Raw genomic sequence first — 20,392 nt, 5'->3', positions numbered from 1 at the left:
AGAAGTACAGGAAGAAATTGATCACACACCAAAACAAGATGTGCTGATAATCATGAGGGATTGGAATGCAATAGTAGGGAACAGAGAAGAATTAGAAATTGTGGGGAAATGGGGCCTAGGGGACAGAAATGAAGCAGAAGAAAGACTTATTGAATTCTGTGAAGCCAATAGTTTGTTTCTTGCGAACACATTTTATGAACAACTGAAAAGACGACTGTACACATGGACATCACCAAATGGTCAATATAGGAATCAAATTGATTATATAATTGATAGCAGAAGATGGAGAAGTACCATACTTTCTGCAAAAACAAGACCAGGAGCAGACTGTGGTACAGATCATGAACTGGTCGTATCGAAAATCAGAGTAAAGCTAAAGAAGAACAACAAAGCAATCATAATGCCAAAATACAATTTAAATAACATCCCAGAAGCATATAAAGATCAAATAAGGAACAGGTTTGAGGCTTTAAACTTAGTTGACAGAGAACCAGAAGAACTATTGAATGAAGTCAGAGACGTTATCAGGGAAGAATGCAAAAAGACAATACCTCTAGTTAAAAAGAGAGAAAGACCTCAATGGATGACTGAAGAAACTCTTAAAATGGTTAAAGAGAGAAGGAAAGCAAAAGCAAAAGGAGATAGAAACACGGTCAGAACCCTAAATGCAACAATACAGCGACTAGTACGTAGGGACAAAGAGAACTATTACAATAGTTACTGTATAGAAATAGAAGAGGACAACAAAAAGGGTAGAACAAGAGCCCTATTCCAAAAGATTAGAGAAATGAAAGGGAAATTTAAACCAAGAGTAGGGATGTTGAATAATCAACAGGGGAACACACTGACTGACCAAGATGAAATAAAAGGAAGATGGAAGCAATACACTGAAGAACTCTATAAAAGAGATGCCAGGATGTCAGATTCATTCACGGAGGAACTATATGATGAAGAACCAGAAATTTTAGAATGCGAGGTGAAAGCTGCTCTTAAAATACTTGGAAGAAACAAATCACTGGGAATAGATGGCATACCAATAGAGTTGCTACAACCTACTGAGACTGAATCAGTTCAAATTTTGACTAAAATCTGTCAAGAAATATGGAAAACTAAACAATAGCCCACAGACTGGAAGCATTCCATATACATCCCAATTCCAAAGAAAGGGGATCCCAGGGAATGCAGTAATTATTGAACTATTGCCTTAATATTCCATGCAAGTAAAGCAATGCTCAAGGTTCTACAACAAAGGCACTTGCCATATATGGAGCGAGAAATGCCAGACGTCCAAGCTGGATTTAGAAAGGGAAGAGGTACCAGAGATCATATCGCAAGCATACGTTGGATAATGGAACAGACCAAGGAATTTCAGAAGAAAATCACCCTGTGCTTTATAGATTACAGCAAAGCCTTTGATTGTGTAGATCATGAAAAACTATGGAATGCTTTAAAGGAAATGGGGGTGCCACAGCATCTGATTGTCCTGATGCGCAACCTATACACTGCACAAGAGGCTACTGTAAGGACAGAATATGGAGAAACCAATTGGTTCCCCATCGGAAAGGGTGTGAGACGGGTGTTTTTTATCACCCTATTTATTTAATCTGTACGCAGAACATAACATACGGAAAGCAGGATTGGACCAAGATGAAGGAGGTGTGAAAATTGGAGGGAGAAATATCAATAATTTAAGATATGGAGACGATAGCAGAAACCAGTAATGATTTGAAAGAAATGCTGATGAAAGTTCAAGAGGAAAGCACAAAAGCAGGACTACAGCTGAACATCAAAAAGACTAAAGTAATGACAACAGAAGTTCTATGCAACTTTACAGTTGACAACGAGGACATTGAACTTGTCAAGGATTATCAATACCTTGGCACAATCATTAACCAAAATGGAGACAATAGCCAAGAAATCAGAAGGCTAGGACTAGAGAGGGCAGCTGTGAGAGAACTAGAAAAGGTCCTCAAATGCCGAGATGTATCACTGAACACTAAAGTCAGGATCATTCAGACCATGGTATTTCCAATCTCTATGTATGGATGTGAAAGTTGGACAGTGAAAAAAGCTGATAAGAGAAAAATCAACTCATTTGAAATGTGGTGTTGGAGAAGAGCTTTGCAGTTACCATGGACTGCAAAAAAGACAAATAATTGGGTGTTAGAACAAATTAAACCAGAACTATCACTAGAAGCTAAAATGATGAAACTGAGGTTATCATACTTTGGACACATAATGAGAAGACATGATTCATTAGAAAAGATAATAATGCTTGGAAAAACAGAAGGGAGTAGAAAAAGAGGAAGGCCAAACAAGAGATGGATTGATTCCATAAAGGAAGCCACAGACCTGAACTTACAAGATCTGAAGGGTGGTTCATGAGTCATGACAGATGCTCTTGGAGGTCACTGATTCATAGGGACGCCATAAGTCGTAATCGACTTGGAGGCACATAACAACAAAATACGCAGCAATGAGGACCCAACTCCTGGCGCGCTTCTCTTTCTTTCCTCGTTTCTTTCCTTTCGAGCCTAATGCTGCCATCTTTGTTGAGGGAACCCAGAGTACTCCTTTAGCGGATAGAGCTGATTCACTCCAGCGGCCATTTTGGATCGGAAACAAGGCTGGAGAGCGCCATGGAGTTCAGCAGCGGTTCCTCCCAGGTATTGAGCAGCAGGGGCGCGTCGCCATCCCCAAACCTATTTCTTTCCTCCTATCGAGGGCTCCTTTCCCCCTCACTATTGATGCTCCTCAAATTCGGACAACAATGCATCACTGCCATGCTCCGTATATGGATCGCATCAAAATATTTTTGCATCAATGTTTCTTTTATCTATATATGAGAGAAAGGCTTGCTCTGGATCCTGGAAGGATGCTGTTAGTAAAACCACGTATTTATTATTGCAGTGTGACTAATAAAACAGAGATGTTTTATTACATTGTTATAGCAAAACGTTTCAGCGTTCCTCTCCTTCAGCTGCTGCTCTGATATCACACTAGGGCAGCCGGCGGAGGCGGAAAGAATTTTGCTTTAAGAATTTAGCGTCTGTTTTGTTAGGCGATACGTGCATTTGCTTTTGGAGACATCACAAGTCAGGCCGAAGTCACTGTGGAATCTCCAAATTAATTCCAAATCAGGACAGGGTGACTGTTGGGCACGAGAAAGCGGTACTACTAACGCTGTAATCGTCCTCCTAGGAGGCAACGTGGGAGATTGCTGCCCCCTGTGGGCCAGAGACGAAGGTGCCTGCTAGAGCTTGTCAGGCCAGCAGGAGGAAGGAACACAGACATTGCTGGAAGCTGACCCAGCAGGAATGTCCTGGCATCTCATTCTTTCATACACCCTCAAGGAACAGTTTTTTCTGAGAAGGCCCAGAACGCTTGTGCAGTGTATAAGAGCTGAGCCTCCTTGGCTTACTAGAGGAGGGAGAGGGGTTTTTTTGGAAACACAGGATCCCTTGCAAGCTCAGATTCCCAAAGGTTATTTAGTTATACATACATTTCTGCAGTAGAAACTGGTGGCTCCGATGTCAGTGGAGTGATGAACCTGCTCTGGGCTTTAGTCCGAACTTTCAAGGAGCTGTCCAAGGTGCTGAAGCGGATTCGACTGACATTGGAGCCATCAGTCTCCACTACATTTCTGTACCACTAAATGAAGGGGCGGGAGGGAAGTCTTTTGAAAGCACGTTTCATAAAGGTGAAAAGCAAAGATCAGAAGAACATGGAACTGGGTGACATGGCAGAGTAAGCATGGGTAAATAGAAAGGTTTGAAAGCTAGCATCTAAAATTCACAAGGCGCCTGCCTAATCTACACAGGCAATTAATTCCACAATAGAGGTGCTGCTCTGCTACAAGTCCCCATTCCTTACGGCTGCCAAGCAAATGTCATGAGACAGTTAGCAACGCTTCTCCAGCAGATCTCAAAGAGGAATGTATGAAGACAGGTGGCCCTTCAGGTAGGCTGATCCCAAGTTGTTTTAGGCCTTTATGCACCAACACCTTAAATCTGGCCCAGTAGCAGATTGGCAACCCATGCAGACTCTTCAGCACAGGGTGTCATGTGCTGTTGATAACCAGCTCTGGTCAATAGCCAGAGAGTGGAACTAATGCAGTCTAGTGACAAGCATGCCTCAGTCAATGAATCAAGGGCTTCTACAAAGCAGCCATTTACAGAGGGAGGCAGAGCCAGTCAGGGGTGTCGCCTGTGGAGGCTCCCAGGGGCGAGATAGAGGCTTGGAGGGCACAGTTGGCCCCTGGATCTGAGGTTCCCCACCCGATTTAGACACACAATGCCCACCACCAACCCTGTACTTAATTTTTGATTGGTATGAGTTGCTTGAGTGGGGAGTGGAGTTGCCTGAAAAATGGGATAAAAATGTAAGAAATAAATCCAGTCACTCCCACTTCAGGATGCAAAAACATGTATCTGCCCAACTAGCTGCCATCTAATCAGGTGGTCCGTTCTGCACAACATAATGGGGCTTTAGTGTTGTGGCACCTACCCTTTGGAATTCAGTTCCCTTAAATATCAGATAGGTGCCATTCCGTTGTCTTTTCGGCACCTATTAAGACCTTCCTCTTTCAACAAGCCTTTTGAGTGGAGACCTTGGGTAGACACACAATCACTGGCCTACAGGTTCTAGTGCGTCCCCACCTCTCTTTTATGAAAATGGGGGCACACAACGCTAAAACCCTGCCCTTTTTTATTATAAAACCTGGTGGGATCAGCTTGAGTGCATTTTTAAAAAAAATTCAGCTTAAAACAGATTTTGCAACGGATGGGCAGATCAGGTACGGCCAATGGAAATGCTTTGTTGTAGGCAACTAGTGTGCTCGCAGCCTCAACCCCAGTCTGCACCTGTGTTGGAATTGATTATATAATTTTTAAAAAAGATGTTTTAAAGAAGTTTTGTTTTTAAGACTTTTAAATATGTTTTAGTGTTTTTGTTTGCTGCCTTGGGCTCTTTCTGGGAGGAAGGACAGGATATAAATTTATTTATTTAACAAATAATAATTTCCCCTCCCCTCCAATAGGTTCCCAAAGTAGCTCACATAGGGGTTAAAATGCAACCCCTTAACATACCCCACAAATGTATCAAATGTAGTACAACCATGCAATGAAGTAGCAGGGCAGATAAAAGTCCCAGTGTTAAAACTGATAAATCCACGAGGCCTGGGCAAATAAAAAAGTTTAGCACAGGAGAAGAAAACAGAGATTCCACCAGGTGAGCCTTCTTCCTAGGTAGTGACAGGGTGCCACTACTATTGAAAAGGCCGTCTCTCATAAAACATCCCTGCTGAATCAGCGTAAAGGCCAGTCTAGTCCAGCAGCCTCTTTCCAGTGGCCAGCCAGTAGCCCATGGGAAGCCCACAAGCAGGACATGAGCACAACAGTACTCTCCCCACTTGTGATTTCCAGCAGATGGTACTCAGAGTCATACCACCTCCAGTACTGGAGTCAGTACATAGCTATCATGGCTAGCAGCCACTGATGGCCTTATCCTCTATGAATTTGCCTAATCCCCTTTTAAAGTCTCCCCAATTGGTGACTACCATATCTTATGGTAGCAAATTCTATCGTTTTAACTATGTGCTGTGTGAAGAAATACTTCCCTTTTGTCCATCAGCTTCATTGGATGACTCCAGGATCTACAGTTATGAAGGGGGGGGGGAATTCTCCCTATCCACTTTGTCTACATCATGCATAATTTTATACACCTCTATCAGGTCTTCCCCCCCCACTTTTCTCAACTGAAAAGCCTCCCAACGTTGTAATCTTTCCTCTTGGGGAGTTGTTCCAGCCCATGATCATTTCCTCCAGCCATGACGTGCCTTACTGGTGCTTGTCCAGTGGCCTCAGAGCTCATCTTACCCATTGTACATTAGTTATTGCTGTGGGCTGGCTCCCTTTAAACTGGAGTAGAGGCTGTACTCAGGGTGGGTAAATCTTACTCATAAACATCCTGGAAGTAACTGATTTTAGGTGTAGGAATGAAATGTCTCCCTAGTTTTAATCCAGAAAAATAGTGGACCTTAGCTAGAAGCCATTTGGGAAATACCACATGAAGGGAATGAAATCCAATAGGCCATGCTGTGTTATGCCCTTTTAATAAAGCATCAAACCAGTTTCTTTTGTCTTCTCTTGAGAATTCCTAGGAATTGTATTTTCCATAGTGCCACCAATTGTTATATCACCTGATGCTCTTTTAGGGCACTATATTTCCCAGAGTTCCTTGAGAGGAGCCCTCTTCCTTAAACTAGTGCAACACTGTAGAACTGGCATTTGGGATAAAGGTAAAAAGTGGCATGGAGGGCCAGGAACTGCAATGGTTCTTGAGGAAAACTCAGCTCATCAACTGTTGAAATATACCCATAAATCCAATCTTTCCACAGTAGATATTCCCCCTAGTCCTGGTGACCTGAGCGTTGCAGCTGAGCAGATGAAAAATACCACTAAGTCACCCTGTCACCTGGGCGTGGCTGCATTACATGACCACAATGCATACTGCATGCCAGAGGAGGCAACTGCCCTGAAGAGCCTTGTGAGGGAATTACAGGACATGGTGCACTGCCAGAGTGAGTGCCTCCTGAGGCTCCAGGGGGCAGTAGAAGCCAGCCAGAGAGAATGTGGGGAACTAAAGGTAAGGGGCAACTGTGAGGAGAGGGGGTGGCAGGGAGCAAGTTTGGGGGGCAGTGTTAGGGACAGCCACACAACACTGGCTTTTTCCTTCCAGGAGAAAGCATATGTTGAGAACTGGATTCTCCTCCCTAACCTGAGAGAACGCTTCTCGCAGCTCAAGGAAGAGAACCAAAACCTGCACTGGGAACGGGACCAGTTGGAGGCCGCGGGGCAGCGCTTGTGGAAGGAGCTGGATGCGAGTGGTGCTACAGTTCTCTCACTGAGCAGGCAGCTGAGGGGACAACACGAGGCTGAAGCACACCACGGGGCCTTCTCGCTCGAGAGTGTCCAGGGTAATGCCAAGTGGCTGAGGTTCTACACAGGCGTTGACAAGTATCCCCGCCTCACTGCCTTTTTGGACTTCCTTCTTGATGGCAATGGGGAGGAGAGAAGCCCAGAAAGCGGCCCTCACAGTGCCCTCAGCCCTAACAACCAGCTCTTCTTGGTGCTCGTCCGGCTGCGCTTGGGCCTGCTTCTTCAAGACTTGGCCTTCCGGTTCCACATCTCCGAATCGACGGCATCCCGCTACTGGGTTAGTTGGACGGAGCTCATGGAACGGAAGTTAAGACAAGTGAGTAATAGGGGCCAGATCTCCTCTTTTCTTTCCCCTTGCCCACAAACAACACAGAGTTAAGGAAAGGTGTGTTAAGGTGTTTATGAAACAAGCATAGAATAAGGGTTGGTAACTAAAAAGTGGATAGAGGAAGCCTGAAAAGGTACACAGCAGGGAGTTTCTGCCAGCCTGGTGCCCTCTAGCTGTTTTGGACAACAGCTCCCATCAGCCCCAGCCAGCACAGCTTCATTCTCTCTTAAGAGTGATTGATTTTCTCAGCGATTTTGGATTCCTCCTTGAAGACAACCGATTTAGTTCTTTCAAGATAAGCAAAATTATCTTCCACACCAAATCACAGGAGTAAATCATTTTAGAAGGTGTGGAAAGTTATTTCTTTACATTTATATCCCACTCTTCTTCTACCATGAAACCCAAGGTGGCATACGTATAGTTCAAGTCTCCCATCCAGACATGGACTAGACCCAGACCTGCTTAGCTTTGGCAAGGTGGCCTAATGTGCTTTCAGACCATTCCTGAGATCAGCCTTCCCCAATGAGGTGGTCTCCAGGGTTATTTGATGTTCAACTCCCATCAGGAACAGCTGTCATGGCCAGTGCCCAGAGGGTGCCCTGGGTTATTATTTGAAATAATGAAAATAGTTGCCTTTGAGGAACATTAAGATTTCAAGCGTTACTGAGCCACTAAAATGCCCTTTGTGCACCTTTGAAGTCTATACTCATCTTTTTGTATTTCGAGCCCTCCCAGTTTTCCTTCTCCAGTTTGTGAAGGGTGCCACCCGATTTCCAAGCTGTCACTGTAGTGCAGCCTTTCCCAACCAGTATGCCTCCAGATGTTGTTGGACCACAATTCCCATCTTTCCTGACCATTGGCAATGCTGGCTGAGGCTGATGGGGGTTGTGGTCCAGCAACATCTGGAGGCATACTGGTTGGGAAAGGCTGCTGTAGTGTATCCCAGGGGTCACCAACATGTGGCCCTTGAAGACAGTCATTAGTTCCCCTGGAAGAGGCTTCAGACTTCTGAGATCTCATTTTAAACAAAAAGTTTGGTTCTGTCTCATTTTCTAGTCCCTGGTTAGGAGCCCCGGGATGAAGAAGCAGCAATAGGAAGAGTGCTACTTTCAGAGTATGAAGGCATTGTATTTTGACTCTCATGTGTGCTTCTTCAGTATAGTTGGCTGGCAAAATTAATTGCTGAGCAGGTGGCTTAGAATAGCCTTTGCCAATTTTGTGTCCTCTAGAACTTTTGGACTACAGCTCCCATCAGTCCCAGGCAGCTGGATGGCACCAGGTTGGCAAAGGCTGTTTAGAACTCCCTCTTCTGCTACAGCCCTGAGCTGCTCCCTGGTGGCTTGAGTCTAGAAGCACACTTCATACTGTTCACCCAGCAACATGTGGGTGGAAAGGGAAGTTCAGTATTGTCCTCAGTAGAAAGATGTACATCAGTCTATTGTTCTTTCTCAGAATGCTATATTTTAGGCTGCAGTCCCCTTCCAATGAGAATTTTCTTGAATTCAGGTATTCCTAAATGGTAAAAATTGTATTCCATGCAACAGCGCAAATCCAGCAAAAGTTAAATTAGATTATAAAGTCCCATTAAAAACAATGGGATATAAATTAACCACAACAAAACCTGTCCTATTGATTTCAGCCGGGCTTAAAACACAAGTGTCTGCAGATTTGGACCAGAGCATACATGTCCCCGTCTTCCAATTTTTTCTGCCCTGCTATATCCTCAAATCAAAATAGAACCAAGGAAGACCTGCTGTATGCTGTTGTCCCTGTCCTCAAGCCAGCCATTCCTTGGAACATCATTCTGACCAGCCACTCCAGAGGCCAGAGCCAGCAGCCACTTAGTGATATGGCGCATGCTCTTCTATCCTCTTTTCATCACCTAAGGCAGGTGTGGGGAACCTTCAGCCAAAGGACTGCAATCACTTCTGGGGGCCACATGCCACTATTGGGCAGGGCCAGAGGCAAAAGCGGACAGAGCAGTTTTATGCAACAGGCTGCATTCTACATACCCCCTTCTCTATCCTCCATCCAGGCAAGCAAGAGGCCTTACCAGAGATAAAGGGCACATCCCAGCCAGGCAAAAGCACTCAAAGAAGGTGCAACGTGGGGCTCGTCAAGGGTGTGGCCTAGGAAGTGTTCAGAGGGCCAGATACAGAGGCCCAGAGGGTCACATGTGGCCCCTGGTCCAGGGGTTCCCCATCCCTGCTCTAAGGCAAATCGATGCTTTCCGCTGCCTACAGATTCGTCACCTGCAGCCAGCGCTATGTAGAGGCTTTCAAGCCACAGAGGTCACTCCGACATCATGACGTGGCATTGGTGGCTTTGGATTGTGCAGAGCTTTTTTTTGAAGCTGGGAGACAGGTAAGAGGCAAATGAGATGTCCCTCAAGTTCCCAGGGCTCGCTACTCAGTACATGGCTATGCTCTGGCTGCCCCCAGTGGCTTCCTGACATTTGGCGCAGGAACAGGCGAAGAACTGCCCCCATTCCTGCAGGCTGGACCTGTGGAGCTGACAGCTCAGGAGGATGCAGCGAAGAGACAAGTGCTGAGCTTACGGAGCCTGACGGACAAGGCTTTCCGCTTCCACTTCCTGCCTATTGTGCACCCCCAGAACATGGAGGACCAAGTGGGCAGAGCGTGGACCATTTCCTGCTACCTAGCTTGCCTGCTGCATGACCCCATGGGGCTAGCGTAGGGCAACAAGTCCTCCATCCCCAAAAGGTTTTGTCTTGAAATACAATGTCACGTTCATCAAGCCCTGTCACTGCACTGCCATTTTTTCACTGGGACCTATTTGGTGGGTTAGGATCCCTGCTCTAGAATAAGTGCACCTTTAGAACGCTTGTGTTTGTGTTTCCCTTAACCACAATGGATAGTAACCTGAAAACCCATCCAAAGCAACAGGTACTCCTGGCTAAACAACCCCAACCCAACATTTAGCAATACTTTTATCTCAAAAAGCCTCCCTAAATAGCTTTCTTAAATTCTATTTGGGTAATCGATAAGCATTGAAAATGTAATGGACTGCCTTGAAGTCGATTCTGACTTATGGCGACCCTATGAACAGGGTTTTCAATGGTAAGTGGTATTCAGAGGTGGTTTACCATTGCCTTCCTCTGAGGCTGAGAGGCAGTGACTGGCCCAGTGAGCTTCATGGCTATGTGGGGATTCGAACCCTGGTCTCCCAGGTCGTAGTCCAGCACCTTAACCACTATGGCACACTGTCTCTCCTATAAGCATTAGAAGGGGTGAATTTTCCAACTTCATTCCCAGATCTCGGGAGGCCTAGCTTTTTTCTACCATACCCTATTTACACCTTCAAATAAAGCAGTGTTGCAGGGTCCCTTTTGTGTATCTGTAAATGTTATTTGTACCCTCACACCATTTTAGAAGTTTTGCAGGCACCTCCTTTTCAATGGGTAACAAAAACCTTCCCTTTGTTTTTACTCCTAACTTCTTCAGGTGGTCCACTGAAATTTAGCTCCTAATTTTGTCACCAGGATACATCTCCCTACACACTTGCCAGAGCTCCTGCCACTGTTTCTCCTTAGGAAAACCTCTCTCAGACATTTTCTTTTATGCCCTGAAATGCACTGCATTTCCAAAATACTTCTCATATATCATCACTGGAATAGCCTAAATTCACTATCCCACCCTCACTCTTGTATTTGAAGGAAACATAAAATATTACTGGAACATCTTACCCATGTATGTTCAGTAAAGATTGTGGGAAGACTCAAAGCAGAATTTGCTTTTGGGGCAAGGGGATCTAAGAAAGCCTGGAATTCATGCAAACCAGTCTTCGTTGGAACTACATGCCTTTATGATGTCTTCCTACTACTTGACTGTCTAATAATGGATTGGATGTGATGGATTGGATGAAGGAGAACAAATAGAAATTAAATCCAGACAAGTCAGAAATGCTCTACGTCAGTCGTGGGACAAATCTGGAAATAGGGAATCTACCTGTATTGGACAGGGTTACACTCCCCCTAAAGACGCAGGTTCCCGGGTGCTTCTGGACTCAGCCTTGAACCTGGAAGCCCAGGTCTCTGCAGTGTCCAGGAGCGCTTTTGCCCAGCTAAGACTGGTTAGCCAACTGCGCCCGTTTCTAGAGACGTCCGATCTGACGAGGGTAACGCATGCCCTAGTTACATCCCGGCTTGATTACTGCAACGCACTCTACGTGGGGCTGCCATTGAAGACAGTTCGGAAACTTAAACTGGTTCAACGAGCAGCAGTGAGAATGCTGACCGGGGCCGCCCTTCGAGCACATACTACCCCTCTGTTACAGCAACTCCATTGGCTGCCGCTGTGTTTCCGGACTCAATTCAAAGTGCTGGTGTTAACCTTTAAAGCCCTACACGGCTTGGGCCCTGCCTATTTGTCCGACCGGTTGTCTTGTTATGAACCCTCCCGTGCATTGAGGTCCTCTGAGGATATGCTTCTTGTGATTCCTTCAGCCTCACAAGCTCATTTATCAAGAACTAGAGATAGGGCGTTCTCTGTCATCGCTCCCAGACTCTGGAATGCTTTACCAGTAGAGGTACGGTTGGCCCCTTCGCTTTTGGCATTCTGCCGCCAGGTTAAGACACTCCTTTTCCAGACGGCGTTTAAACTAAACGCAGAATAGGAATTTTAACAAATTACGATAGTAGCATAAATTTTTTGTATGTTTTTTAACTTGTTGATTGTATGTATTGGGTGTATTGTATAGTTTTTATTCTATTGCTGCTGTCCGCCGCTCTGAGTTTCTGGTTAAAATAGAGCAGGCTAGAAATATTTTAAAATAAATAAATAAATAATGACACCACATTGGGGTATTAACTTATACTCAGCATTGCAAATTTAATCCTGTAACGTCAGCCCTCAAAATTTCAAGAACGAATTTAGTTTTTGTAGCCTCGACTGGCACGGCGACCTCGAGCCCGTTCAAACTTGCGGCCCTTGGATCGGATGTATGGCCTGGAAAGTGGAAAATGGAAGAGGAGTTAGTAACACAAATGAGCCTTTTATTATGTAGTAGATATAATGCTTTGGGGAGACGATATGCACACAGCAGACTCAGAAGAGCTGCAAGATCCTTTGACTGTTTCACTTCCAGATTCTTTCCTTCACCTTCCTTATCCAAAAGGGCTCCCTTCCCACACGTAGAAAACCTACAGGGTTCTCTAGTTCCCTTCACCTCAAACCCTAGTAACTCTCGGCAATTCTAAGACTGCAATTTTGAGAGAGCATTGTCTAGAGTGCCCTTTTAGCTCCCAGTTTTGCAGCCTGCTCCACACTTCCTTAAATCAAAGGGTTGAAATGATGTCTGTGGCTGGACAAATTAAAAGGAATTAAAAGGCGGGTCAAAGGAAATTAAGTATGCTGCCATGGCTGGAATGCTTGGTCTGGAAACCAAGTTAATATTAAACCTGTTAAAATTATGATGCTCACAGGATGGCCTAACCAACTCTTCCATGGGACAGCTGTAAGATTCAGAAGAACACTGTGAGATTTGGTTCCTTGGAAGGAGAATCGGATTCAAATGTATTGCATATAAGTCAGAAAAAAGAAATAAGAGAAGACCATGAGCAAGCAATGCATTTGTAAGACAAAGTAGTGTACTACTGAAGGTGCCACAGAAAAACAGGAAGTAGTAAGCAGCTGTCAATTCAGCCAGATAAGTGACTAATAAGTCGAATAAACAAACAAATAAGTGTGCTATCAGAAGTCAAGATAAGTCACTTTAAAAAAAAATGAACATTATTTTGAAGTGTTGCATGGCTTTAGTCAACGGGTAAATAAAAAGAGAGCTAATAGGATCTCAGGAAACCTAGGGGTCTGAGACACTCACTTAGTGTGACTGTGTGGGGTTCCAGGGGCCTTGCCGAAATGCCGGTAAACTTCACGGGCCTTCCTTGGTCCTACAGAAGGGAAATCAGAAGAGTGGCTTTAGTCATACTGAGCAAACTAACATCAACAAGAGTTTCACAAGGCTTGCAATAAAGTGCCTTTCTTCTGACTCACCAGAAAGCAACACAGTTCCTTGGCCCTTGGGGGCAGCCATGGCTAACTGGTCAAAAGTCATGATCTGTCCGCCAGCTTTTAGGATGCGGGTACGGGCTCCTTTAGTCACTCTGAGGGCACAAACCTTGGATGAAAAAAGGAAATGGGTTGCAACATGACAGTACCCAAATCTGCAATTTGTTTCAAAAACAGATTTGCACCTTCAGCTACACTCGAAACTATAATTAGGGATGCAACATTTTAGTCAATTGATTGACTAAAGGGATGCTCTGTGATTAATCAGCCAGCAGATTGTGAATGCAGATTTAATTAGTGAACTAAAATTCATACAATTAATTATAATCAGGTGACAGTCCAAGCTATAACCAGTCATTAATTGCACATACAATTGCAGGTGCATGTCCCAACCATCTCCATGCAATCATATGCTTATGATTCCTATACATAACCAGTTCACAAGGCTCTCAAAATATCATTCCTCTTGCTCCAAAGCCTCTTGACTTCATGCCCTTTTCCATCTGGACAGCTCCTCCTCCACTACTAGCCAAGCTACCTTCAGTTTGGGGATTTCCTGGATGCGAACGTCATCTGTCACTGTACCCACCACAACAGCGGTTTTGTTTTCCCGGCCTGCAAGCTTCATCTTACGGATCTGGAGAGGGAGGAAGAGTAACCTCAGTTATTGTGGATGTATTGATTGATCAGCACATAAACTATACGACAAGTGGGCTCCTTTTATATATTTGAATGGGTACACCTGCACTCCCAGATTATCTTGACTGGGACAGCTGGAGTATGGATCTGCCCCCTCTATTTCCTCCCATAACTTGTGTTAACACCAGGGCTGTGGAGTCGGTACGCCAAACCTTCGACTCCGACTCCTCTATTTTTCTACTGTCCAACTCCGACTCCACCCAAAATTGCTTCCGACTCCACAGCCCTGGAAAGGGCTGTAAATGTTTTTTTAAATTGGAAGCTCTCATAGGAGCATTTTTATCGCTGCCTGAATATGCGCTGATCTTGGCATCACAGTATTTGTCTTCATCTGGGTCCTGTGTCATACACTGACACACAAAATGTTTTCCATCTTGAGTTATGGTGAAATGCTCAACTACAGCTGACTTCATGGGAAGCTTCTTTGACATTTTGAATTTATATTTTAAAAAATCTGTCAATCAAAATTTATTTTGAAGCTGGAGTCAGAATGTTTCTACCAACTCCGACTCCACCCAAAATTGCTTCCGACTCCGACTCCACAGCCCTGGTTAACATGACCAGTTGTACATCACACGAGATTTGCTGGGCTCTAGCCAGCACAATAATCCACATTTTTGGCAGGGTTTACAAAGGGATTATTCTTTTTCCTTTTTTTAGTTTAGAAAAAAAGGTAAGAGGGAACATGATAAGGGGTTTACAAGATGCGCAAAGTAGAAAAATTGGATAGGAAGACGTTATTCCCCCACTCTCGTAATACTGGGACCTGGGACCATCTAACGAAGCGGAATACCAACAGCAAGTACTTTACACACTGTGGAATTTGCTCCCACAAGGTGTAGCGATGGCCACCACCTAGGATGGCTTTAAAAGAAGATTATAGACAAATTAACAGAATGTATCAATGACCAGCCACAATGGCTATGTCCTATCTCCACTATTGCAGGCAGTGTGCCTCTGAATGTCAGTTGCTGGAAATCACAAGTGGGGAGAGTGCTGTTGTACTCGGGTCCTGCCTGTGAGCTTCCTGTAGGCATCTGTCTGGCCACTGTGAGGACAGGATAATGGCCTAGATGGGCATTTGGTCTGATCCAGCAGGGTCCTTCTCATGCTCTTACATACTTTGGGGGGTAGGGGACACACCATGGGCTGATGTAGTCCTGCTCCCTGCCTTTCTTCATGCTTTGCTCCACATTGGCAAAGTCTCGCCAGAGGTGGCCCTGTTTATTTCTGGACGGAGCAGGAGAGGTTATGTGTTATGACAAAGCTAGAGAACACTTGGTTCCTGAAGCTCTTAGCATCTGAGAAGTGTTATGTACAGGCACCCTGTGAAACTGGAAAGAGACCAAGAAAGAGATTTGGGGGTGGGGTGGAAGAGCAATCTGCACTTACCATACGGGATACAGACAGCGGCGGCCTGTTGGTGCGGCTCATAAAGAGCCGTTTGAGTATCACCTTGTTGAATTTTGCATTGGTCCTTCGAGCAAGAAATCTGTAGAGCTGACGAGGCAACAAAGGAGTTGGTATGAAACTTGGGGGTCCTGTTGGCCTCCTCCTTTCCCCCCCCTTTCCAGATTGAGTCCATGAACCACCTTCCAGCTCAACAAAAAGCCTCCAAATATAACCCACTATTCTTCATCTTTTTCCAAAGAAGGCCAGACTCTTGGCCTCCAAATTCCTTACATCAGGGATTCCCAAACTGTGGCCTGCTTCATTCAGGTGGGCTGCGGTGTGTCTGTGGATTTCTGTTTCAAGATGGGAGATGGCACATCCATCGCATTATTTTTATTGCTTCTTTTATTTCTTATATTGTATTTTCTTGTGTTACAATTTTAATTCTATAGAATTTAAAATATACTACAATAAAATACAATATATAAGAAAAAAGAAGTAATACTATTAAAAATCACACAGCATCTAGCACAGCATATTACAATTGCCACAGCAGGCAGAACAATTCATTAAGTGGTCTACCAAGACCCTCGGCAATTTTTAAGTGGTTCATGGGAGGAAAAGTTTAGGAACTCTCGCCTTAGATCGCAACTTCTGTAAAAGTACCATGGAGTTCAGCATACCTTCACACAAATAAGTATGAGTGAAGGTGGGATAAGGAGAAAATACTGATCAGGAATTTTGGCTGTTAGCTACCTCTGAGCCCACAGATTTTCATTCACCCTGGTTCTCACCTTGACCAGGAGGCGAAGATAGATATCCTGACTTTTAGGCTCCTTGCGTCGAACCTTCCGGTCCTTATTGTGGTGAATATCAACTCCCTGGGACCAAGGAAGAGAAGTCAGTGGGAACGTGCCAAGCAGTCCTGAATCATACACCATCTGCCATCTGCACCATATACAACCATACCTCCCTCCTAAGGCTTTCTCTCGTTATGCTTGGGCAATACACTCTGTGCTGGCACAAGAATGCCTTATATCAGCCTTCGCCAACCTGGTACCCTCCAGATGTTCGGACTGCAACTCCCATCAGCCCCAATCAGTGTGGAAGGCACTGGATTGGCAAAGGTTGCATTATGCCAATAAGAAGCATTGAGATTTTTTAAGTGACAGGGTGCTCCAACCAGATTCTCAACAGGAACTACGTATTATTTATTATTTGATTTATATCCCGCCCTTCCGCCCAGCAGGAGCCCGGGGTGGCATATATGCCAACAAGAACCCTCTCCCAAAAAGCAGCTACCCCTATGTGCTATGGAAAAGGCATCACATGTATACCTCAAAACCTCCCCAACACAACGCTCTTCACTGGCCACATTCCCCTTCCATTTCTCCCATGAGAAATCCTTCAACGCTTTAGCCACTGCCTTAGACTACAATCCTGTATACACTGACTACAGAATTAAGTCCCACTGAAAACAGTGGAACTTTACTTCTAGTAACCATTAATAGGACTGCACGTTTGGCAACACTTTCACTGGCAGCCTCCCTTTTTTTAAGCTGTAGAATGGGCCAAATACACAGTCTTATGCAGCCCTTTTATGTAGAGATTATGGAGAATTTTGTATGCTAAAAAGGAGTATCATTATCAAAAAAGTGTCAACCCTCTTGATCAGAAGCTTAGGGAAAAGGCAGGAGGGGCAGAAAACTACTCCCAAAATTGCAAGGAACAGCAATAAGGCAAGTAGGTTTTATAGGAATGTTTTCAGACAAGAGTGTTTCCCAGCCATACTGGGAGACGTTGGTGACTGAACCTGGGACCGTCTACATACAAATCATATGCTCTACACTATTAGTTACAAGCCCCCCTGCAACTCCAGGGAGTTTAACTTGACAGCCTTATAGGCCCTTTCCATTCTATGAAATACTGTATATCCCCTAAATGAGCAATATGCAAGAAGAATAACATGCAGGGATTGTACCAAGAAATTTACAAGGGCTAGATTTAAACCAGTTCTGCAAGTACAACATTGAACGCAGAATGTTTGACCAATAATGGAATACCACAAGGGATATGGATACTCAAAACTGTTTTTGTGTGTTTTGTCTGCATGTCATTCATCCAGGAGGTTCCCTTTTTTGCTGTTTGATAATGAATGACACCCGAAACGAGCATGGTCTGTCTGAAGGTACACATTCATCTTTCACACACAGGCAGACTATTTCAGCTATTCTCTTCCATCAACACCTGTTAGTCACCATGCTGTGTTCATCTCCCCAAACTGTACTTACAAGACTTTATCCTCTCCTCTCGTCCACCACATGCATTTAAACATGCATACCCCTTACGTCCACACAAGCCCCACACCCAAAGGACCCATTGCATTGTGAATCCTTCTTTCCCCATTCTTCTCTCACGAAGGCCAGCATTGCTAGTGTCCAGCCACAAACCCATTCTCAATGCAACTGCCCTTTCTCCTGCTTTTAAGATACCTCTTCTCCCCCCTCACTTCTATATGTAAAAAATTCAACTACTCAAAGTAACTTTCACCTCCTAGACTCATCTCTCACAATAGCCACACCTACTGCTGCTATATATTATAAACCTCATTGGTCAGCATGTACAGCAGGAATGGGGAATCTCTAGCTCTTCAGATATTGTTAAAACTACAACTCCCATAACCTCTACCTACTCACCCTATTGGTCGAAGAGAGTTGGGAGTCTCAAAGGCACCTGGAGGACCACAGGTTGGTTGTTGTTAATGACAATTTAAGCCCCTATCTCTAATCTAAAGCTACTAAATACATCATTCAAAGGTTGGATCAACTATTTTATTAAGAGGTATTTAAAATGCTGAGAAGTATTTCAGGAACACAGGAAGCTACCAAGTCAGATATTATTCCACCTATCTCAGTAGTGCTCACACAGACTGCCAACAGCTCTCCAGAATTTCAGACAAGCGTCTGACCATGTCAGGGATTGAAACTTGGGACCGCCTACAAAAATACATGCACTGAGGGGCTATGCCACACACGTCTCCCACGGTTTTTCATCTGGCTTGTTCGTCACCGTATAACGAACCCTGTAATCACGTGAAACCAAAGAGGTATTATCTACTTCTTCCTTTACAACGCCTGAACACAGACACATGTGTATAGGCTGCCCCTCCTATGTCTGATCTTAAGCAGCTCCCCCAACCGTGCAACGCTCCTAGGCCCAACTCCCATCCTGCCAATAACAGCCCTCTCCGCGGTCCGGTCTCTCCAGCCTCCAGGTACTGGCTCTGCCAATACTGGCCTCCCAGGAGCTCCAGGCCCTTCCTCACACCGGCGCAACACCGCTCACTATCCACGCCACCGCCTCGGGGAGGATTGCAACCGATTCAAATCCCACCTCCCTTCACTATCAGGACTCACCATGGCGGCGTCGGCGGCGCCTGGAAAAAAAAAGGGAAAGGAAGAGGACGCAAACGCGCAAAGAATTGTGGGGAGGAAGAGGCGAGACGGGAAGGGGCGTGACTTCTCTCTACAGCGAGTCTGAGGCTGGACGTGCACCATAGACGTACGATGGTAGTAGACTGGCAATTGCTTGGACCGAACACGGAACTTCCTGGTGTTTTTTATATCATTCCTGCCACGACCCCTCGGTAAACCGGTAAAAGTGACAGCTACGCATAGGAAACAGTGAAGAAACCACAAAGCCGTGACCGGGTAGTAGCGTGTTGTTAATTGCATTCGACCGCCCCCCCCCGCCCTCTACAAAAAGGAGAAGCAAAGACAGAATTGCATACTCTTTCGAGCTAAGGTCTGATTGTGCATGGAAAAAGTAATTTGAGATGCGCTTTTTTTTTAAGAGAAGCGGTCTGCAGATGCAAATACATGCTCCATAGTTGTTATTTCCATTGTTGCGGGTTTGTGGCAGGGCTTAGTGACTCACAACAACCCTGCAATGTAGTCCTACAGTTGTTGTCTCCATATTGCGAGTAAGGGTGAAAGGTCTCTCAGAAGCACTGTGTATCATTCCGTCACAATTTCTCAGCCACTTCCTCTTTACTGGTAAAGTATATCAGAGATACACATCTTCACGACAGTGCTACATTATTATTATTTAATTTACATACCGCTTAATGCCAAAATAGGCTTCGGGTGGTTTACCTAAAAGTATAAAAAACAGTTACACAAACATTAAAATACATATAGTACTAAAACAATCCCTTTAAATGCAATACAGCAATTAAAACAAGAGACTGTACAGTATACACATGATGTTACCAAGATGCAGACAGAGTGGAACAATCTTATAATTATCATAACATAATTTAAATTAATTATAATATAATAGGATATCTAAATATTTCAAGCAGACTCATTTCACCAGCAATGTCTGTGCATCTGTAATTCATAGGAAGCTGCCTTATCCCAGGTCAGAATATTTGTCCATCTAGCCCTGTACTGTCTACTCTGACTAGCAGCAGCTCTCCATGGCTTCAAGTTGTTTGCTACCTGGCCCTCTTAAATGGAGGTGTTGAGTATTGAATCTAGGAAGATCTGCACGAAAACATGTGCTCCATTGCTGCCCTAGGCCTCATCCTAAATCCCTCCCAAATCTTTCATGCACTCATGTTGACTTCTTTACACAGCATTTGCCACCACAACCCAAGAGGGCTTTAAAATGGGATTAGACAGATGCATAGAATCAATTACTACCATCTCTAGGATGACAGGCAGCATACCTCTGAATACCAGTTGCTGGGAGACACAAGTGAGAGAGGGCAATTGTGCCTGTGTCCTGCTTCACTTCCCATAGGCATCTGCTCTGCCGCTGAAAGAAATGGGGATGCTGGACTAGGTAGCCCTTTGGTCTAATCCGGCAAGGCTCTTCTTATGTTTTGAATGTAGGAAAATATTATATTTACAAAGCATATGTTAAGTTGCTTTATAAAGGTAAATCTAGTTAAATTCCCACTTCTGTCACCCCATTAATCCCTCCCATCCCAAAGCAGTGTT

The 20,392-nt window shown here is 44.6% G+C and overlaps 3 protein-coding genes across 10 annotated transcripts in view; 1 reads left to right on the top strand and 2 right to left on the bottom strand.

Moving 5' to 3' along the window:
- The window catches only part of LOC133366001 (sulfotransferase 2B1-like), a 37,735-nt gene extending 35,332 nt beyond the window's left edge, over positions 1 to 2,403 (bottom strand). The window contains exon 1 of the mRNA XM_061588599.1: positions 2,363 to 2,403. The gene's annotated coding sequence lies outside the window, so the exon portion shown is untranslated. The remainder of the gene's footprint in view (positions 1 to 2,362) is intronic.
- A 207-nt stretch (positions 2,404 to 2,610) lies between these two features.
- Positions 2,611 to 12,072, top strand: LOC133367137 (uncharacterized). Of its 8 annotated transcripts, none has more exons than XM_061590953.1 (4): positions 2,611 to 2,666; positions 6,398 to 6,645; positions 6,739 to 7,254; positions 8,906 to 9,567. In XM_061590953.1, exons 2-4 carry the CDS (start codon positions 6,445 to 6,447, stop codon positions 9,326 to 9,328), a joined length of 1,140 nt encoding a protein of 379 aa, XP_061446937.1. In that variant the 5' UTR covers positions 2,611 to 2,666; positions 6,398 to 6,444; the 3' UTR covers positions 9,329 to 9,567. The 8 variants fall into 8 exon arrangements, 7 of the variants coding, with proteins under 7 accessions (XP_061446937.1, XP_061446938.1, XP_061446939.1 ...); XM_061590954.1 differs by having other exon boundaries at positions 2,625 to 2,666; positions 6,401 to 6,645; XR_009758517.1 differs by lacking the exon at positions 2,611 to 2,666 and adding an exon at positions 10,731 to 12,072 and having other exon boundaries at positions 6,192 to 6,645; positions 9,510 to 9,630.
- Positions 12,073 to 12,091: 19 nt separating this feature from the next.
- Positions 12,092 to 18,958, bottom strand: RPL18 (ribosomal protein L18). The gene is made up of 7 exons (XM_061590959.1): positions 18,803 to 18,958; positions 16,181 to 16,267; positions 15,387 to 15,494; positions 13,834 to 13,932; positions 13,281 to 13,404; positions 13,108 to 13,177; positions 12,092 to 12,233 (listed from the first exon to the last, which is right to left on the bottom strand). The coding sequence occupies exons 1-7, from the start codon at positions 18,941 to 18,943 to the stop codon at positions 12,158 to 12,160; spliced, it is 705 nt and encodes a 234-aa protein (XP_061446943.1). The 5' UTR covers positions 18,944 to 18,958; the 3' UTR covers positions 12,092 to 12,157.
- Between the last annotated feature and the right edge of the window lie 1,434 nt (positions 18,959 to 20,392).

The sequence above is a fragment of the Rhineura floridana genome, chromosome 11, assembly GCF_030035675.1.
Source record: "Rhineura floridana isolate rRhiFlo1 chromosome 11, rRhiFlo1.hap2, whole genome shotgun sequence".
Classification (NCBI taxonomy): domain Eukaryota; kingdom Metazoa; phylum Chordata; class Lepidosauria; order Squamata; family Rhineuridae; genus Rhineura; species Rhineura floridana.
This window is presented reverse-complemented; position numbering and strand designations above follow the sequence as displayed.